The sequence below is a fragment of the Gossypium raimondii genome, chromosome 12 (assembly GCF_025698545.1).
Source record: "Gossypium raimondii isolate GPD5lz chromosome 12, ASM2569854v1, whole genome shotgun sequence".
Lineage (NCBI taxonomy): Eukaryota > Viridiplantae > Streptophyta > Magnoliopsida > Malvales > Malvaceae > Gossypium > Gossypium raimondii.
In genome coordinates, this window is record NC_068576.1 from 18467582 (window position 1) to 18488336 (window position 20755).

Below are 20755 nucleotides of genomic sequence, written 5' to 3' on the forward strand. Positions count from 1 at the left end.
TCCCTTCTCATTTTGCTACTGAATCCTCCTTTCTCCTTTCCCCTTTCCATCTCTCTTGGCCGAATCCCTTTTTTTCTCCTCCTCTTTTTCTTTGACAGGTTATCCCTCTCATTCTTTCTGTTCTGATTTTATTTTACCTTTTATTATATTCTTCTCTTTTTGACTGAGAGCGATCTCTCTATTTTGAGTGTGGTTCATCCGATTATCACCTTTTGCTCTATTCCACTGCGCCGATCTTCTCCTCGTTGTTTTTACTATCTCGGTGCTGCAAGTATTCCTAGTTATCGGTAAAGTTTGAATACTCTTCACTTTTTGTTTAAAACTAATTCTTTTTCTTTCTTTTTCATTAAAATCGAAAACTCCACTTGGCCACTATTTTGGCCTAGTTAGTTTATGAAGATATTTGTTGTGGTACAGGTAATCGTTAAGTGGGTGACCATTTTCGATTGGGAGTCTTGAAGGGGTTAAGTCACCCCCTATCAAGCAAGGTAAGGATGGTGTGTGATTTAAGTGTTATTAAGAGGGTGTCTTGCTTTAAGGGCTGACATGTGATTTGATTAAATTTAGGTTGGTGTACGTGGAGGGATGCGCGTTTCTCATAATCAGGTGTGTAATCACACCCTCTCTCAACTGCAAATCGATAAAAGCCAAAAATCTGGAAAAGATGGCACCGAGACCATATGGGCGTACGAACACTCGTGTGGTAAATCGAGCCTACGAAACACAGTGTTAGAATGTGAGGCCTCCATGAACGTTTTCATGGGCTTAGGCCTTAATGGGCCTAAAATGACCAAAATACTCTCAAAGGGTAAAATGATCGAAATACCCTCAAAGGGTATAATAATTGAAACACCCTCAAAGGATAAAATGACTGAAATACCCCCGAAGGATAAAATGACAGAATTACCCTCGAATGGTAAAATGACCGAAATACCCGAGAAGGGTAAAATGATAGAAATACCCCCGAAGGGTAAAATGATCGAAATACCCTCGAAGCGTAAAATGATCGAAATACCTTTGAAGAGTAAAATGACCGAAATACACCCGAAGGGTAAAATAACTGAAATACCCCCGAAGGTTAAAATGACTGAAATACCCTCGAAGGGTAAAATAACTGTTATACCCCTAAGAGTTGAAATATATGTATGACCGATTTGCTTTATGATATATATATTACTGTTACTGAGTATGACATACTGCATACACGTATGATATATGACATGACATACTGCATGAGGTTCGGATTCTAATATAGGGGAAGTATACTGTACTGGTGGCTTTGCCACATATACTGTTACAGGCAGCCTTGCTGTGTTACTATTAATGGCAGCCTTGCTGTGTTACTATTACTGGCAGCTCTGCTGCGTCATTATTACTAGCAGCTTCTCTGCGATATTGGTGTGTTGACGGGTGAGTCGATTTTATCCCCACATGGTGTGTTGGTGGTACTGAGTGGTGTGTTGGCTAGATTGGTATAGGTTGCATAACTGCATTATACTGATTATTGTATTGGGCTAAGGCCCACTCACTGTTACTATACTGGGGTTAGGCCCACACTGTACTGTTACTAAATAGGTCTCAGACCCAGATTCTTACTGCATGTTGTATGTGGACTGTTTGGTAAAGGATTACACACTGAGTTTCGTAAACTCGCCCTCTCTTCTTAACTATGCAGGTAATCCTCAATCTTAGGTGATTCGGTGCCGCGAGGGACTCAGAGGTGGCCACACAACTGCTGTTGTTCACACTTGCTCTTATTTTACTTTAAATTATAAGTTGGGTTTTTGTTTTGTAATAAGGCCTTTAATTTGGGTTTTAAATTTTAATTGGGTTTTTGCTTACATATTTTATACAGCTAGTTAGGTGAAAACAAATTTTCAAAATAATTATTGTTTTCAAAGACACGAACTTTAAAAGTTAGAGTTTTCAAATGCTTCCGCGTTTTAAATTAACTTAATATAATAATAGCAGTTAATAAGGCAAACATTTGGTTAAGTGTTTCGTTAAATATTACCAAAAAGGTTTCCAAACTTAAGAAACGAGTTTTATCAACAAGTCTAAATTTGGATAGACACTTCATGTGACACACCAGATACGACCATAACGTCTAGGCCGGGTTTGGGTTGTTACACACCAATACATCTGTTTCAAATTATTGTACATTTTATTACTCCCCGGATGAACAGACAAGCTACCATTATGAGCTTCGTGCAAAATTTTCTATATAAGCTTTGGATTCTTTGGTACACAAACTCTACCTCTGAATAACAAATAATCATCGGATCCTATCTGAAATTCTGAATCAAACGTTTGTTTGATTTTAACTCTGCTAAAATCTCACTGTCACATTTCTGAGCTTCGCAGATTTACTGTAAAAACGTTTGTTTAGCTTTTAACTCTGCTAAAATCAAGCCATCATCAGGTAGTAACAGTTAGGTATTCATCGCTCGCAAAGCAAACAAGGATTTTCTACTCAAAGCCTCAGGAACTACGTTTGTTTTTCCCGGATGATAATCAATAACTAACTCATAATATTTCAATTGTTCGAGCCATCTACACTGTCTCAGATTCAAATCTTTTTGTGACATCAGATACTTTAAACTCTAGTGATCGGTAAATATATGATATTTTTCACCAAATAAATTATGTCGCCAAATTTTCGACTCAAAGACAATACCTGCCAACTCTATGTCATGTGTCGGATAGTTCTTTTCATGTGGCTTTAACTATCTGGAAGCATAAGCTATTACTTTACCTTTTTGCATCAAAACACAACCTAATCCGTTCAATGACGTGTCACTAAAAATCACAAATTCCTTACCTAGTTCAGGCTAAACCAGAACTACTGCTCCGGTCAACAGGGCTTTCAACTAGTTAAAACTTTGCTAACATTTATTAAACCATTCAAATTTCACATCTTTCTATAATAGTCATGTCATCAGTGTAGCTATCATCAAAAACCCTTTTACAAATCTCCGGTAATGACCAGCTAATCCTAGAAAACTTCTGACTATAGATTCGTTTCTCGGTGGTTTCCAATTAACAATCGCTGAAATTTTATTAGGATCAACTCTAATTCCTGCAGTCGATACTATGTGTCCCAGAAAACCAACATCTCGAAGGCAAAACTCACATTTGCTAAATTTAGCAAATATTTGTTTATCTCGCAAAGTCAGAAACTAATCGAAATTAAACATGTTGTCCCTTATACGAGCCATTGGGGCCCAAAATAGGTGTTAGAAACAAGTCAGGGCTATATCGAGACTCAAATAATTTTTCGGAAAACATTAAAATTTTTCCAAGCTGCAGGGGTCACACGGTCGTGTCTTACACCATGTGAACATTTGAAATAGGGACACATGGTCGTGTCCCAACCAATGTAACTCCTTAACTTGGGCCACACGGCCAAACCACACGCCCGTGTGCTAGGATGTGTGAGCAAACTAACTTGCGCAATTTAAAAGATACAAGGGATACACGACCATGTCACCTGGCTGTGTGTCATACACAGCTGAGACACACGCTCATGTCTCTGCCTGTGTATGAAGTCTTAAACAAGAAATATCACCACATACAACAATATGTCCTTAGGCACCTCAAATGACAACTTAAAAACATGTCAACCAAGTATCCAAACTTACCTAAACGACCAAATATATATATGTATATTCAAACCACACTTTACTTTTCATCATTCTAACATATTAAACACACAACAAATATGCTAAGACCACATATGCATCAAAATATACCACACACAAGCCATATATGTGGCTAATCTCAACAAAACAATTATATGCCAACATTGGCTAAATTAACCTATACATTCCATTATAACTGGAATTAATTTACTGAAAGTACCAAAAGGACTGATGGATAGTGTGAAATAGCTTTGACCAGCTTCCAACCCGTACGAGTTTCCAAATTACTATAAAACATGGAAAATAACATAGAGTAAGCATTTAAGCTTAGTAAGTTCATATAACACAAAATTTAACTTACAATATATCCATAAAATAGGTAAGTAAACAAAGCATATCTCAACCAATTTTGCCAAAAGCCTAAACACATGATCACCAACACATTAGCCATGAAAATCACATATAAAATCCAACACACATAGTTGAATTCATCAAATAATCATATTTCATGTATTTCATGTAAATACCAGTAATAGTTCATATCGAACTCATATAATCTTGTAACAAAATTGTGCCCGTTGAACCATTTAAAATATCGTTAGATACATGGGTAGTACACATGAGGTGTACTGAACAATAATCCGTCAATTCATATTCATGTATGCTCATACGAGCTATGAATCAGTATGCTCTCACGAGCTATGAATTGGGAAGCTCATACGAGTTGTGGTGTGTCCGCAACACATGTAGGACCCAAACCAAATTGGTAACCCTAATGACATGTTATTTGTATCCTACGAATTTCTAAGGTTGAAACGAGACTCGATAATCTCCGGATATGCGATATGTATTTATACATGGAAATTATACAAATCACATATGTATGATTTAATTAAAACATACAAATATTTATTTTAATTAAACGAACTTACCTAGACAAGGGTACGTAGATACAAAGGCGACTAATCAAATATTTTCTCTTTGCCTCGATCTAACTCTGTACGATGTCTGACAAGTTCTATATGAATGAATTTAACTCATTTCAATATAATTTTCATTTAATTTAATCCAACATGGAACTTTAGCAAAATTACCATTTTTCCTTACACTTTTAATTTTTTTGTAATTTAGTCCCTAGGCTCGAAAAATAAAATTCATACAATTTAATCCGTACTCAAGCCTAACCGATTTTATAATATTAATAGCAGCTTATATATTTCACAATATTCATAAATTTTACCATAAATTTATCATCTTTTCAATTTAATCCCTAATTGATAATTCTATCAAAATTCTCTTTACAAAAGTTGTTTATCAAACAACAACCATTCATTTTCTATTATCAAACTTCAAAATTCAAGCATATTCATCAATGGAAAAACCTTAATACTTTAACAGTTTACAAATTAATCCTCGTGCTAGCTAGCTTAAGCTACTACGATATCAGAAACATAAAAATCATCAAAAATAAGATAAAAATACATACCTAATTGAGCAAAATAAGCTTGTCCAAATTCAAGCTTCCATGGATAGGTTTCTTTTTTATTTTTTTGGTGGAAGATGATGAGAATAGATTATTTTATTTTATGTATTATAACTTTAATCACTAATTTCTAAAATTACCCTTAATAATGTATTCAATTTCTAATTATGACTACTCATGCTTAACCACTAAGCACTTTAATGGTCTATTTACTATACAATGACCTCCAATTTAAAATTCTATAGCTATTTAATACCTTTAGCTATTAGAACACAACATTTGCACTTTATGAAATTTAGTCATTTTATCAAATTAGGCATGTAAGCAGTAAAATTTCTTAACGAAATTTTATACGGTATTTCTATCATACTGTAGACCATAAAATAATATTAAACTAAAATTTTTGACTTCAAATTTGTGGTCCCAAAACCACTATTCTAATTTTACTAAAAACGGGTTGTTACATGACCATTTTTCATAAGTTGGAATAAGGGGAGGATCCTTTACAAGTGCCTTTGATTTATACAGTATTTTGGGTTTAGAATCACAATCTCCCATTAGGGTTTATGTTAGAGGGTATGGCGCACCAATTTGGTGATTTCATCAGTACTTTTTTGAACTATGATGCCTCTTTTATTGCAAGAGGAGTCAACAAGTACATCAGGATCATGGGGAAGATAGATGTTTTGACCCCCATTGAAGTGAAAGAAGAGAATTGTTTGATAATAGAATCATTCAGTTTATGATCATTTTTCATCTAAAAAACTTACACTGTTCTATTTCTCTTGTGGAAAGCTTGGTCATGGGGAGGGTTTCTATTCGGTTTGGGTTACATTGGGGACACAAATTGTGGAATATTGGTGGGATATTTCGCTAAGGACGGCACAAGGAAAGGGACAACAGTGGTTAGGAAGTAGTTGAGGGAAGTAAATTCAGAGTGACAATTTAAAGGGGATTTCGAGGGTAGGGAAGTATGGCTAATGTTGTTAATGTTGGTTAGTAGGTGAATAATGTTAGGGGGTCAAGTTCAGATGGGAGTATGGATTTGGTATCAGATATAGAGGATAATCTTCTGAAGGTGATTAATGGTAAAAAGAGATAGCGTACCCTTGTAGGGAACCTGAATACTTTTGTTAGTATGGATTTGACGAAGTTGGGAATCATAAATGACAGAAGTATGGATTTGACGGAGTTGGGAATCATAAATGAAATATAAACGGCCACTAGTAAGCAGGCCTGTCGGGGACAATGAAACTCCTAAGTTAAAATGTCAGTGGATTGGGACATCCATGAGTGGTTAAACGTCTCAAGATTAAGTTAAAACAAATAAGCCCTAACTGTTATTTCTAATTGAAACAAAGTTAAGTGCAAGGAGAATGAGGCAAGTTTGAGAAAAGTGTGGTTTTTTTAATGGAATAGATGTTGATGCAGATGAGTCTAGAGAAGGCTTATCAGTGGGCTGGAATAATTATTGCACAATTTAATTAATAATTTTTCCCTTCTCGCATATTGATATTGAAATTGACGATGGTGATGGGCTTGAAAAGTGGAGATTTATCAGGTTTTATGGGTCACCGGATGAAAAAAGACAGGAAGACTCATGGAATCTATTGAAATTCTTAGGTAGGGACAGTTTTTTATTATTTTTGGTAATAAGAGATTTCAGTGAAATTATGTTTTCCTTTGAGAAACGAGGGAGACGACTGCGAGATGAACGGAAAATGATGAGGTTTCGAGAAGCTCTTAAAGACTGCAATCTCAATGACTTAGGTTTCTCAGGTTGGTGGTTTACTTGGGAAAGAGTTTGAATGCTAGATAATAATGTGCATGAGCATTTAGATAGGGGATAGCTAGCTCAGCTTCGTAGGAGCTATTTCCCAGATATACTGTTAAGCACCTCATGCATGCTTTTGACCATTGCCCAATATTGGTTGATACTATAGGCAAAAAGAGCAGGGTAAAGGGTAATTCCTAATTATAGTTCAATGCTAATTGGATTTTTGAGGAATCATGTTAAAAGTGTATTAGGGGATTTTGGGAGTCATCTAAGTTGGGTGTACCGACAAAGTTGGAAGAACTAGGAATGTAGTTAAATAGATGGGCGAGAGAGGATCAAAGACAGAGGAAAAATAAAATTACTGAGTTGAAATCATGATTCGAAGAGTTGGTTTCTACTAACCCTGATGAGGATAACCTAATGGATCTGATTGAAGTTAAACTTGCATTGAACATAGAAGCTGGTAAATAAGAATTGTCCTAGGAACAATGGGCAATAGCTAATTGGCTTAAATTCGGTGATCGAAATACGACCTATTTTCATAACTTTGCTTCTTGTCGTGGGAAAAAGAATAGCATCAGGGGCTTGAGAGATAAGAATGGTGTATAGGTGATAGGGGAAAGGCAAATGGCTAAGATAAGACCTGACTATTTTAAAGAGTTATTCACAGCTTCTTCAATAATAAATTGTGAACGCGTGATGTCAGAAATCATGTCTAGTATTTTAGAGAGTATGAATGAAGAATTGTTAGTTGCTTTTAAGAAGGATGAAATGTGGGAAGCAGTTAAAAGTATGGCTCCACTAAAAGTATTAGGTATGGATGGATTCCCAGCTTTATTTTTCCAGAAATATTGACATATTGCTGGTAAGGAGATTTCTCAATTTTTTATTGAGGTTCTAAACGGAACAACAGAAGTTGGGGTAATTAATTGCACAAATATATTCCTTATTCCTAAAGTAGCGAATTCGAATGCAATGTTAAAGTTTCAGCCTATTAGTCTTTGTAATGTTATTTACAAGATCGTTGCTAAGACAATAACCAATAGATTAAGGAAGGTTCTAGATGTACATATTGATGAAGCTCAATGGGTGTTCATTCTTAAGAGACAAATTCTGGCCAACGTCCTCATTACTTAATAATTATTGCATGCATTTAAAAAGAAGCAATGTACTTTTAATGGATCATTTGTGTTGAAGATGGATATTAGTAAGGCCTATGATAGGGTGGAGTGAGGGTTCTTGGTAAGGGTGATAGAGTGTATAAGGTTTAATAAAGACTTGATTGATTTGATAATGAACTGTGTGACGGTGGTGTCTTATTCGATTGTTTTATATGGTATTCAGATAAAACAATTTTGGCCTTCTAATTGTATGAAACAGAGGGATCCTTTAAGCCCACATTTATTTTTAATATGTGCAGAGAGGCTCTCAAGTTTGTTTCATTTAGCAAAGCAGAAAGGCACAACCAGAGAAAGAGTGGAGAGACAGGGTTTGGTCGTGACACATTTATTCTTTGCGGACGATAATATTCTCTTTTGTGAGGTAAGGGAGGAGGGCGCGATGTGTTGAAAAAATTTTTATTAGAATATGAAGGAGTTTCAAGCCAAGTGATAAACTTTGACAAATCATTGGTCTATTTCAGCAAGAACGTTGATAGTAGGATAAAGGACTAATTTTGGGACATTTTGGGGGTACAAATTTTGAATAACCCAAAATAGTATATAGGGATGCCAACAATCATTTGTAGGAGGAAGAAGGATGTATTCGTGGGGTTTAAGAAAAGATTCATAAAATGTATTGAGATTTGGAGTGTGCGTCATCTATTGGCTGGGGGTAAGGAGGTTTTTGTTAAATCCATTTTACAAGCAATTCTAATTTATGCCATGTAATGGCTTTTTATTACCGATTACGCAATGTCGTGGGCTAAAAAGTATTATTAGCAAGTTTTGGTGGCATAATAGTAGAATGAATAAGGGATACATTGGTGCCAGTGAAAAATGTTGTGTTGGTTGAAAGCTGAGTATAGATCAGGCTTTCGGGATTTAAGTGCTTTTAATGTGGCATTATTAGCAAAACAAGCTTGAAGATTAATGATGAACCTAGATTGTTTGTTAGCTTATGTAATGAAAGCTATGTATTATCAGAGAAGTGACTTTATGAACTCATGGTTAGGGTCTTACCCTTCCATAAACCTAACAGAGCATCTGGAGTGCTCGAAGGATACTAGAGGAGGGTGGCAGGTGGAAGGTGGGTATTGGAGCGACTCTTAATATTTGGAATAATACTTGGTCTTGGGACTTGGATAAGGGAGAGTGTTTGGTCAGTGCATTAATATTAACTATACCTATGTGGCAGATTTGATATATGCGAATTCTAATACCTAGAAGTTCGAAGTGTTGAGTAGGCTATTTGATAGTGATCAGGTAAATAGAATCTTGTCAATTTTGTCTCGAGGTTTGCCCAAAATGATGAATTTGTATGGTAGGTGAATAATACAGGGGTCTACTTGGTCAAGAGTGGTTACAAATGGCTCATGGCCAAAGATATGGGTGATATAGATATTGATGTTACATACCAGAATATAGGTTTGATAACTTTCTACATAAAACTATGGAATCTTAATGTTGCTAGTAAAATTAAGATTACATGCTAGAGAATTGTTAATAATTATCTGCCTACACTAAGTAATCTTCAAGTTCGGAGAGTGGCAGTGATGAGTTGTTGACCTGTCTGTCATAGAGTTGAGGAATTGGTCAAGCATTTGTTTTGAGAATGTCTAGTCATGGTCCAAACAAGAAATGAATTTTCCATTCTCGTCCTCCAACAAAGAAAACATTTAGAAACTTTGGTTAGCTAAATAATTCTCAAACAGTCCACTGAATACATGCAAAATAGGGTGGTCATTTTCTTAGCACTATGGTTTAATCAAAATAGTATCTACCATGAAGGAGTTAATCAAAATGTGTATAGGGTAGTAGCGTTTGTAAAGGCATACATGCAAGAGTTGGAGAGCTTGGATACTGTGTTACCACTATTTCAACAAGCACATAACACTATATGGGAACCACAAGTAGGGGATACAATGAAAGTAAATTTTGATGCCACTTTCTATCAATTAACAAAGAAGGCAACTGCTGGAATTTTAGTTAGAAACAATGAGGGGTTATTGATGGCAGTGTGCACTTATCCATATGAAAATGTGGCAGATTCGACAGCAACAAAGGAAAAGGTGTGTCTCAGAGCTATAATCTTTATGGAAGAGTTAGGGTTCTGAGAATGTCACACCCAAAAATCTTTTAAACCTGAAAATGAAGAACTCTAGGGGGTTAAATTGAAAAAGGTTGAAAACTAAAGGTCTCTATTGTAAAACTAGGAAAGTTAGAAACAAAATTTAACATGGTAGAAATCCAATTCTGGTTTAGTTGGATTCAAACCAGCTGATTCTTTAATAGGATACATAATGATTGGGAACGGAGGGATTATACACGGTTGAAAATCATGCAGGAAGGGCTATAAATAGTCGAGGAGATGGCTACTCGGGAAAATAGAATACTTCTTATTTTTTTTGTTTCACTCTCTCATCTTCTTAAATTTTCTAGGCTGCTTCAAAGAAGAGACTATTAAAGAAAGCTCTACATAGAGAAATAATCATGAGGTTCAAATAGGGAAAATAAAGAATCTAGTCAGCTGATAAGGCCCTGAATCCTTCAGTACACGTAAGACTTAGGAAACCAAGTTAAAAGTTTCCAGAACCATTTTGAGGGTTTTGCATGAATTGGTTGTCTTGCTTAGCTGCTAGGAGAAGGGAAGCTCCAACGTTCAGAAAAACTAAGCAAATAAGGCAAAGAACCATTAAGGGAGTTTCTGCACTCCAACTCCGGAATATTGATCATGTTAGAAGTCTGCATAAGTCTATGAGTATCTATCTTTTTAGCTTAGTAGGTATAATCCATGTTATTTTGTCAGAGAAAATGCATAAGATACATATGTATGGTGGTAGTGTGAAAGGGGATTAGGAAAGGGAAATGGGATGATTCTGTTGTGCACCCGTGATGTGTAAAGTTCCAGGCCTTGCTGAGGGATCAATACAGTGCTTAGGCATCAAGGTATAGGATGGTGAAATGGAGGAATAGATGGAAGGAAATGGGATGAGTGGAAAGAAAAGCTCATGACTAGACTATGAGATCGATCGGAGGCTATACGCCTAAAATAAATAAGACCATAGCTGAAAGATGCTATGGCATCATGATGAAAATGAGTAAAACTGTGGCTGAAAGACATTATGACATCATGGTAAATGGGACTAAGTCCATGACTGAAAGACGTTATGGCATCCTTTGGCAGTCCACAGGGACATTAAACAATGAGAATATAAGGTGTAAGACCATAGTTGGACTATGGCAACCTAGGTAATCCATCGGGATAATAAACACGAGGTTATATTGAGTAAAACCATAGCTGAAAGATGTTTTGGCATCAAGAGATTGAATTGATGATAAAATGGTTAAGACCATATATGAAACAAGCTATGGCATTATTGTGAGTCCGACGGGACGTTAAACATGGGATAGTTTGATGGGACACTAAACACGGAGTAGTCTGTTGAGATAATAAACATGAGAATTTTGGGCGTAAAACCATAGCTTGGCTATGGCAGCATGGAGAAAGAGAGAATTTGATGGGACACTAAACACGAATGGGTAATCAATGCAGTAATCCTAAGAAATCTGGTAAACAGGGAAAAAGTAGGGAGAAGGAAAATGGAAGTATGGGCATGTATTAGTTGCTAGAAGATAGAAGGAGTCCAACAAAAGAGAATTATAAAGTGGGAAATGACTGCTATAATTTGCAGTTGTTAAAACCAGTAGGGCATATGGGTGGTATCCAAGTATGAATGTACACGGAAATTGACGCACTGACGATGTCTGGTATAAAAGAGGAACAAAAGTTGGTATAACCGAGGATCGTAGATAAGGATCCGCCAATAAGTGCCACCAAATGACGCTTAGAGAAACCCTATATGCTAAGGGGTTGAGATAAAACCCATTGACAAAAAAGAGTACATAAGATGAAAAATATGTTTATCAAGACTATTCCTCTATAAAAGGAAACCATTTAGGGAGTATCCGCCTAATGAAGAGTTTTGAGATATTGCAGTATGAAAGAGAAATCGTGAACTCAGATGGCCATATAGTTGCATTTGGCTGATTACTAAAGGTCATAGTCGGTCGTAGCAGAAGGGTGTGATACGTTTAAGGATATATTAATTCCACTAAGCGGATTACAAAGAAGTAATCAGACTACTATTTAACCTAAGTTGGATTTAGCTTGCCAGGGTGGCGTGGAACCCTGTTAGCCATACCAACAGATGGGAGGTGATCAAGTCACTTGGAAGTAATATAGGGGAAGATTCCACCACTGACTAAATAGATGGAGAATATTCACCAAAGGCCTTTAAGAGGGTAAGCCGGAAGGCCGTGTTGATGAGGCATGATGGTGAGAGGATGAGAACAACTTGGGCATAAGTAAAAAGAAGGAAAAGAGTTCACAGAGATGGCGAGGCATTTAGAAGAACTATCAAAGAAGGCTGATAGAGCGGCCAGATGGTAATCTCTTAACGATATATTCGCCAATAGATAGGATTGGGAATAAGATAAAGTTTGTCACGATAAGTTTAAGAGAATTTTCCCAGAATGACTAAGGAGTTTACTGTATTTAAATATATTTATTTAAACCCCTACAAGATAGGGACTGTTTTCATGTAGAGTGGAAACTCACTAAGTTTATTCAAACTTACAAACGTTGGATTTGTGGTTGTAGGATTCGTCGAATAAGGAACTCTAGGAGAGACCAAGCTAGATCATGTGGAATCAAGGAAATCATTGTTGGAATTGAGTCATGCACATAGGAAGGGGGTACCTTCGGGGATTTCGAAAAAGGGGCCGAATATGTTGTATTTATTTAGATTCCTTAAAGTCCGTAGTTGAGATAGCGAACTTTATTTAGAAATTTTATGTCTCTGATGTAAGTTTAATTTGTGAATAGGAAATACAATTTGTGTTTTTTACTTACTGAGATCTTAGTATGAATGATAACCAAATTCTATTATGAATCCCGCACCCGAATCCAACGAATGGGTCAGTGGGGGTGTTAAAGAGAGGTAGTGGTGGACGGGGATGCCTTAACAGTCATAAAGTAGCTAAAAGCTCCTGAGGAAGACAAATCGTCCATTAGTGCTCCGATTAAGGAGATTAAAGCAAGGGCCAACAGTTTTGAGTCGATGGAGTTTAGATTCATACCTCGTCAAAGAAATCGAGCGGTGCACTTGCTAGTTGAGGAGGGAAGAAGGTGTGGGGCTCCTCGGTTCTAGACAAAGAAAGCTTCAAGAGTGGTGGAAGCAGAGGTAGAGAGGAATCGAAGGGCCATGCAAGATAGGAATTGAGTTGGGTTTCTTGATGTTGGAGGATTGGTTACCTTTGGGACTCTAAGACTGTCAAATTAGAAGGAACGAGATGGAAGTAATCGTTGATATTCCATTTTCGGTGGGGATGGGGAGATCAGATGTTCAATTTTTCAGGCTGTTGATGTTTGAAAGCAGATTTCTTGAAGGGTCGTTTCATCTTTCAAAGTTTAGGTTGTGTTTTTTTGTTGTTGTTGTTTTTGTTTTCAATCTTTTTTAGTTTTGGTTTTTTTCTTTTTGTTCATTTTATTAATTTTCTTTTTTCAGGAATAGCCAATTATGGTGTCATCCCAAGTAGCCAATTATATATGACGTCCTGTGTTAGTATTTGTTAGGTCTAGCCTCTTTATTCAATTCAATTAGATATCAATTTAATGTAAATGAACCATAACTATGTAAACCTATTCCTAATATATTAACCCCAAAATAGCATATCCAAATTATAAGAAATCCCATAGAAGCCACAAGTGCGAAATTTACACCTTCCAAATTTGTATTTGTTCGGGTATGGAAATAAATTGTGAATACGGTCCAAGTAATAAATGCCCAAGTTTCCTTTGGGTCCCAATTCCAATATGATCCCCACGCCTCATTAGCCCAACGACTCTCGAAAGAATTCCTATGATTAAAAAGATAAACCTGAGACTAATAATGCGATAACTCCGACGATCCAATTGTTGAGTATAGCAAAGATTGGTGAATCTAACGGCCTTTTCATTTTATTAATAATCACCAATAGAAATTTATTTTAATTTTTTTAATAACGTGCCATCATGTGGTTCATTAACATTACCACTAAATCAAATATTATCTTTTATGCTACCTTTGGTAGAAGTATTATTATTTTTCACTATGTTTTAGTATATAAGTTAGTAATAAACTAATTTCAAATAGTAATTTTAGTCACTCACATTATTTGTTTTAGAAAAGATAAGGCAATTTTTTCTTTATTTTGAAGATGTTTTATTTTTATAACCACTAATTCTTGTAATTTCAAATTTAAATTTATACTAATTATTTTTATTTTATATTTAACTATTGTAATATTGATATATTCAATAATTTTTCTTCGTAACCAAATGAAGTTAAAATTATTACATAAAATTTTAAATCCAAACTATATTTTTAAAAAATTTTGATGTGGGGAAGTATATTCTAAATGAATTTGGAAAGAGAAGTTGGGGCTGACCGTATTATTATAAGATAAAAAAGTAATGTTGGTAGATTACGTATGGAAAGTAGCAGGGAATTTAAATAATTAGCGAGACTTGAAAGCAGTAGGTGAGGGAAAATAGGGATTCAGGTTCAGGGTGTTAATGACTGCTAAGATATAAGGTGAGGGTGACTCCGTCAAAATATAAGTTCCACAGTCCCTTTCTTCCTCCCACAAGAAACAATATTTTTTTGTTCTATTTTAACAAACAAATGTTAGCAGACTAGGAAGGAAAGAAACAATACTGATCCAAGGAGATTAAAAATTAAATAAAGATTGTGGGTTGATTTGGTCCTATCATTTCCCCCTGCCGACACCTTTTACACAATACAATATAAAAATAATACAAGATGTTTTGGAAGACAATAACACAAGTTCTTGGAGATATTAGAAAAACTGTTGAACAGCTAAGCATTCAAAGTATACTACGACCAAAGAATGGATGAAAACCTTCACTTTGCGTTTGATTGGAACAATATAACCTCAATTCATCGAAAAAATATTTGCATTTTTTTTTATTCAAACATGTAATATTGATGCTTAAATTTGGTATTCTTCTAGTCATTTTCCCAAAGTTTGAATAAAGATTATATAAGTTTGAAATTATAAAATACATTTGATTGTGATGATTTGCTATTTTATTATATCTGTTTATCGTTAGGTTATTTGTTTAAATTCAAGATTCATTCAAAATTTGAGAAGATTTAGACAAAAATATTAGGCTCAAAAATAAGATTGGATAAAAAATTAAGTTTGTTTAACATATGAGTCGAGCTCAAATTTGAACATTCATGATTCGAGGCCGACTTGTTTTAAGTTAATAATATTTTATGTTATGTTATTTTATATATTACGTAATTTATAACACATCAAAATTAAATCTATAGTAAGATATAATACTATTACTATAATGTATATATTAAAATTGCTAAGGTAAGTATATATAAAATTTTAATAAATAAAAATAATAAAATTATTAAATATTAAATTAAAAACAATATAAACATATATTTAGATTTTTAAAAGATCATATAAATAGATTTAAAATGAACTTAAATTAACCATTTATAAATATAGATGGATTTAGACAATTTCATGTCCATATTTTGGGCCAACCAAGTTTAGGCAAACATTAAATGTGTTAATTCATGATAAGTCTATCCAAACCCAACTTATAAGCACCTCTATATGCATTTTCAAATACCCAAAAAGGGATTTTTTTTTTTTTTTATACAAGCTTAATAGCTTTGGTAGTTGGCAGCTAGAAGAATGGTATAAAAACACTGGCTTAACTTATGGACAAAGCATCAAATAAACATGTTTTAAATAAACTACAAGATATTGTAAAGTAGATGACCAAAATTCTTCTATGGAAAAATGTCGATTACAGCAAGCTCAGCTAATAAGTGCTCGGTGGTATCTTTGAGTTGAGTTCATAGATTTTCCTGCGTTACATGTAGCAAGAACAATCTGTTTTGGCTCACCAAGAGATTTGTTCGAGAATGCGACCACCAAGACAATAAGCTCAAATTCTGTGTTGTTAGGGCAGGTTGGTTCTCTCAACTGCTCTTGCATCGGCTGACTTTGGGAAAACCTTTGATATCATAGTAACGGAGAATTACGGTCTTGATTTCTGATTGTTTCTCATTTTGTTGCTATCATGAGTTGAATTATTCTGGGGTATGCAGTCAAAAGTCGAGGTTCCCTGTCTTGGAGGAACTAGAGCAACCACCTGACGTGCCATATGATGTTCCACTTGAACCATCGACAGGGGCCTGATTTAGACATTCTAAAACCAAATACCGTCGCTTTTGCAACTTGATTGAAAAGGTTGTTGCCTCAAGAATCACGGGAACCTGATCACGGTGCAGTTTATAATTCAGTGGTAAAATTGTGCAAGATACGAGTAAAACTGACAATTACCTTGCCATAGATCTCTAAGTAATGAATAGATCAAGCTGTACAAGACCAGGATTTAGGCTCATGCTAATAAACCTGTGTGTTGATGCGTGCAACCTTATGCACATTCAGAAAGCCAACCATATCCTGGTAACCGGTGAGGAGTTGTGCCAATTCCTTGTCTTCATCTGACCGAAGCATCAAATGAGACCAATAAGTCCATACAAATTTGAAATAAAAAAAACGAACACAATAAGCACAAGGTATAGACGGGCAAAAAACCTTGAATGGCCTTGACAGAAAGTAATGTGTCTGCCATGTGCTGCCATCGTTTACAGAAGGATGGTGAAAGAAGGGAAGGAGGAAAGGTTACTATGGCGACTGAATTTGAAGACCGGACCATGCTTTTGAGAGATCTAATAAATGAAAGCATATCCCACTCCTGCAATAGTTTATATTAGCAGAAGTAATGAATTACAAACCGAAAATTGATGTAGCATCAAAGTGACTTCTAAGACTACAACTTCCACAGTCCAAAAAAGGCGCAAAAACATTTAAAAATATTCTTCACTTGCAAGGGAACCATTAAAAAGAAGGAAAAATAAAAAGGAATTTATAATAGTTTAACAAAAATATTAAAAACTTTCCACTAACCATGTTCGAATACGCACATTGTGGAGCACAAAATGATTGGATAGCTATACGACCAGCACATGAAATGCTGCCATCATTTCTATGACATAGCCAAAAGAGAACAAGGAATGACTGATAAATATACCAAAATGAAAAGAAAGAAAAAGGGAAATAAGGTAATGGCAAGTTAGTTGAGACACTAAAAATAGGACTCTGGAACTTCATACAGGATTATTCATAGAGCTGTAGGGAGATGGCTATAATAATAAAATAAAATATTAACAAATATGGCTGCATGTCAAATGTTTCCAATGTCATGAATATATAAATATGAAAGCAAACAATGATACCGTGGAAACTGGGATAAAAATGTTGCACAACGGTCTCGAAGAGTGGAAAGATCAGAATCTTGGATGCTAACACAATCTATGCGTGGTCCATTTATGAAGTGCCTCTCTAGGGGCTTCCTCAAATCAAATTCATTAGAGTACTCATGTTTACCATCTGCACCATGGTCACATAAAGGGCTATGAGTAGAAGTTTAAGGAGTGAAAAGCATGAACAAGGGTCAAGAAGAGTGCATTTTCAAACAAACACCTTATAATGCCTCAAGTTTTAAACTGAAAAGTGATCAAGTGTTACGAGTTGAAAGAGTAACTCTTTTCTTACTCTTAATTAAGAAACAAAAGCAAGCTGCATTAACGTTTGTTAACCCTGCAAGCAAAATGAACAAAAACTATACCAGGGATAAACTACCTCTTTGTCCATCGAGCTGATTTTCACCAAAATACTTCTTATACTGCCAAGCAATTCTCAGACCTTTCTCCTGCAAGTTTTTTTAATATGCCATTCACATTCTTAGTCTTTAAACAAAACTGAAGAAGAAGACAAAGAAAAAAAGGGACCTGATCTGGATCGCGTTCCCGGGATTTGTCATCTTTGGATGCAGCAGGACTAGGCAAAGTACCCAAGAAACCCCTTGGATCTCTGGCTGGACTAGAATAGAGAAGATGTTGGCCGAGAACAAGTCCCTGAGCCATGAAATTCCTCAACAAAAGCATGTGATGAGGTGCTTCTGCGTCTTCCATCACCATAACTAGACTTCCCAAAGGGAACCCACCACCCAGTATCTCTGAATATCAAGTAAAAACTATTCAATAACAGAACAAATCACCTCAAAGAACTGAGAGAAAGCAAGGCCAAAAAAGAATGTTAGACAGTGATAAGAATAAGAGAGTGTATGACATTACTGTCAAGATCGGGTATCCCAGAAGATAGAAAGACCGTGCCATTTGGCCCACACTTAAGTCCGGGGCCATGAGATGGGGGTGCAGTGGAAAGGTTTCGAGAGAAGGTACTTGTCCGAGTCTTGGCCGCAGCCATAGCAGTAGCAACAGTCAAAAATCAAAACACCACGCAATGAAGTGATCTAAGACTGTCCTGGTTTAACTGCAGCGAGCAATACCCAGTTGCACAGTTAATCAAAACAAAACCTAAAAACCCAAACAATAACTATCACTGAGGGTGTCGGAAACAGCAATGGACATAGAAAGAAGTATAACCTTCAACAACCCATATTGTTTTTCATTATTTTTTAAGATGTATTTTTCTCTTTTCATTAAAGCTTTTTATCGAATAAATGGTACGCAGCTGATTGGTAAAGTTTACCAGACATTAAAAAAAGTTCCAAAAGAGTGTTATTCTTTTGCTTTTCTGTCTAAGTAACAAAACAGGGAACAATTAAATTCTCACCTTGCTCTCTTTAAAGAGAAAATTATAGCAACTGCTTCAAACTCTTCGGCTTCAAGTTTCCTGCCTCAAGAGTTGGCCGTTTTCAGAGTGATTATTTGCGTTTTCGTTTTGTTTAATCGATGTTTTTCAGGTTTTATGAAGCGGAGCTACTTGTTTGGGCTTAACCCATTAGTTATTTCAATGGGTCAACGTTAGGCTTAGATTTATAATTAATTAATTTTTTATAAATATCTAAACTATATATAATTCTCTCTATGCTTATAATCTGAAGAATGGAAAAGAGTAATGATGAAAAATTTGCTAATCCGATGATTAAGATTCATAGCTAATTTCTTATATATGGTTTAACTATTAGATTAAGAAATTTTTCATTCTTCATATTAAATAAAGTTTTGAAATTGAAGCGCATTTAAACTCATGTTCTTTAGACAGTTGTTGTATAGTATTTTTATAAGGAAAATGTTTGGTGTTTAAAAATTATATGTTCAAAGTTTCCAATATGGGACCAAATGAGTTCTAGCTTGGTTGATATTGACATTGTTGACTATGCAGGAAAACGTGGGTTCAAGTGCATTGAAACGCATTTATCCTCCTATTTAAGGGTTGGAGAGGGATTGTGAGCAGTTCTAGGCATTTGTATTAAAAAAAAATGTCCAAATGGAAGATAATAATTCTCTTATATACCCTTTGTGATGGTTTAAAATTAAAAGCAAAAAAGTCTCTCATCTAAAATATTTTCGAAGTCAATTCTCTCTTATCTTTTATTATCTGGGTGCTCAAACTTCGATTAAAACTAAATTAACCAATCGAATTAATCGAACTTAATAAATAATATTGTATTTTATATGTATTAAGCTATTAGCCCACTGCCCACTCAGGCCCAACCACCAACCGACCCCCAACACTCCTACCCAGCCAATATAAACCCAACCCAATATAAAATTAATAAACCCAACCCAATCCTAAAAATAAAAAAATGGAAAATCCTTAACCCTATTTTGATTTCTAATCTCCCAAAATTGAAAGTCCTTTGAAATCTCCCAAAATCCCTACTACCGACAACCCAACACCGATAACACGCTCACCATTAGTCACCATCGTCCAGCGTAAACGTAGTCCTCCAAGAAGGTCTCCTCTAAGTCGTAGGCGGAGCCATTCTCCAATTTGTAAACTTGCTCATTCTTGTTCAAGGTCATTCTCACCTCATAGATAATATACCTTAGTAACAAAACCTTTTCTTCTAGTGCATTTTCTTTTAAATTATATGCTTTTCCTTTTGTTATTTCTCTCTATTAGGTTACAAGAAAGAAAGCAAAATTTTATTAAATTTAGCTATATAGGGTGAAAGTTCTTGTAGTTTGGTTGACTACATTGAATGAATAAATTTGAGCTTATGCTAGCGCTTTTTCAGGCCCCTTCTAATTGATGTTTAGTTGGACTTGGGCAGCATGAGAATTTGTGACTACAAGAATGATGTATTCAGGGCCAGAAGTATTGCTAGTACTAGTAATATCACTTTCTGATTGTATTCTAGTTCTCGTTAATTATAAAGCTAGAGTTTAGTTGTAGAAGAAGATATGCGTGTTAACAAGACAATGTGAACATTGTGTTTCCATGTCTCGGGATCTTACTTCTGTATGTTATTATCTTTAAAACAGAGGCAAAGGACCAGCAGCAAGACTTGGGAGGTCATCATCGTATCCCAGATCACCTAGCCCTTAGAAGGTTTGTGTTTATTATTTTTTATTCAAAGAGTACTTTATCTTATTTATTATTTTGTATTGAAAATATTTTTATTAGTTATTTACCTATATGTATGAGTGTTGTTATTTATTATAAATTAGATGTTATTTGTTGCATTTTGTTGATTTATTTTGTTATTTTGTGATTTTTATGT

General features: G+C 35.2%; 1 protein-coding gene across 3 annotated transcripts; it reads right to left on the bottom strand.

Moving 5' to 3' along the window:
* Positions 1-15844: 15844 nt before the first annotated feature.
* LOC105763465 (elongator complex protein 4) lies at positions 15845-19015 on the bottom strand. 3 transcript variants are annotated; one of them, XM_012581709.2, is made up of 9 exons: positions 18859-19015; positions 18357-18555; positions 18012-18238; positions 17863-17932; positions 17457-17610; positions 17128-17206; positions 16756-16915; positions 16570-16661; positions 15845-16430 (listed from the first exon to the last, which is right to left on the bottom strand). In XM_012581709.2, exons 2-9 carry the CDS (start codon positions 18487-18489, stop codon positions 16263-16265), a joined length of 1083 nt encoding a protein of 360 aa, XP_012437163.1. In that variant the 5' UTR covers positions 18490-18555; positions 18859-19015; the 3' UTR covers positions 15845-16262. The 3 variants fall into 3 exon arrangements, 2 of the variants coding, with proteins under 2 accessions (XP_012437163.1, XP_012437164.1); XM_012581710.2 differs by having other exon boundaries at positions 18357-18599; positions 18859-19000; XR_001124254.2 differs by having other exon boundaries at positions 16296-16430; positions 16498-16661.
* Between the last annotated feature and the right edge of the window lie 1740 nt (positions 19016-20755).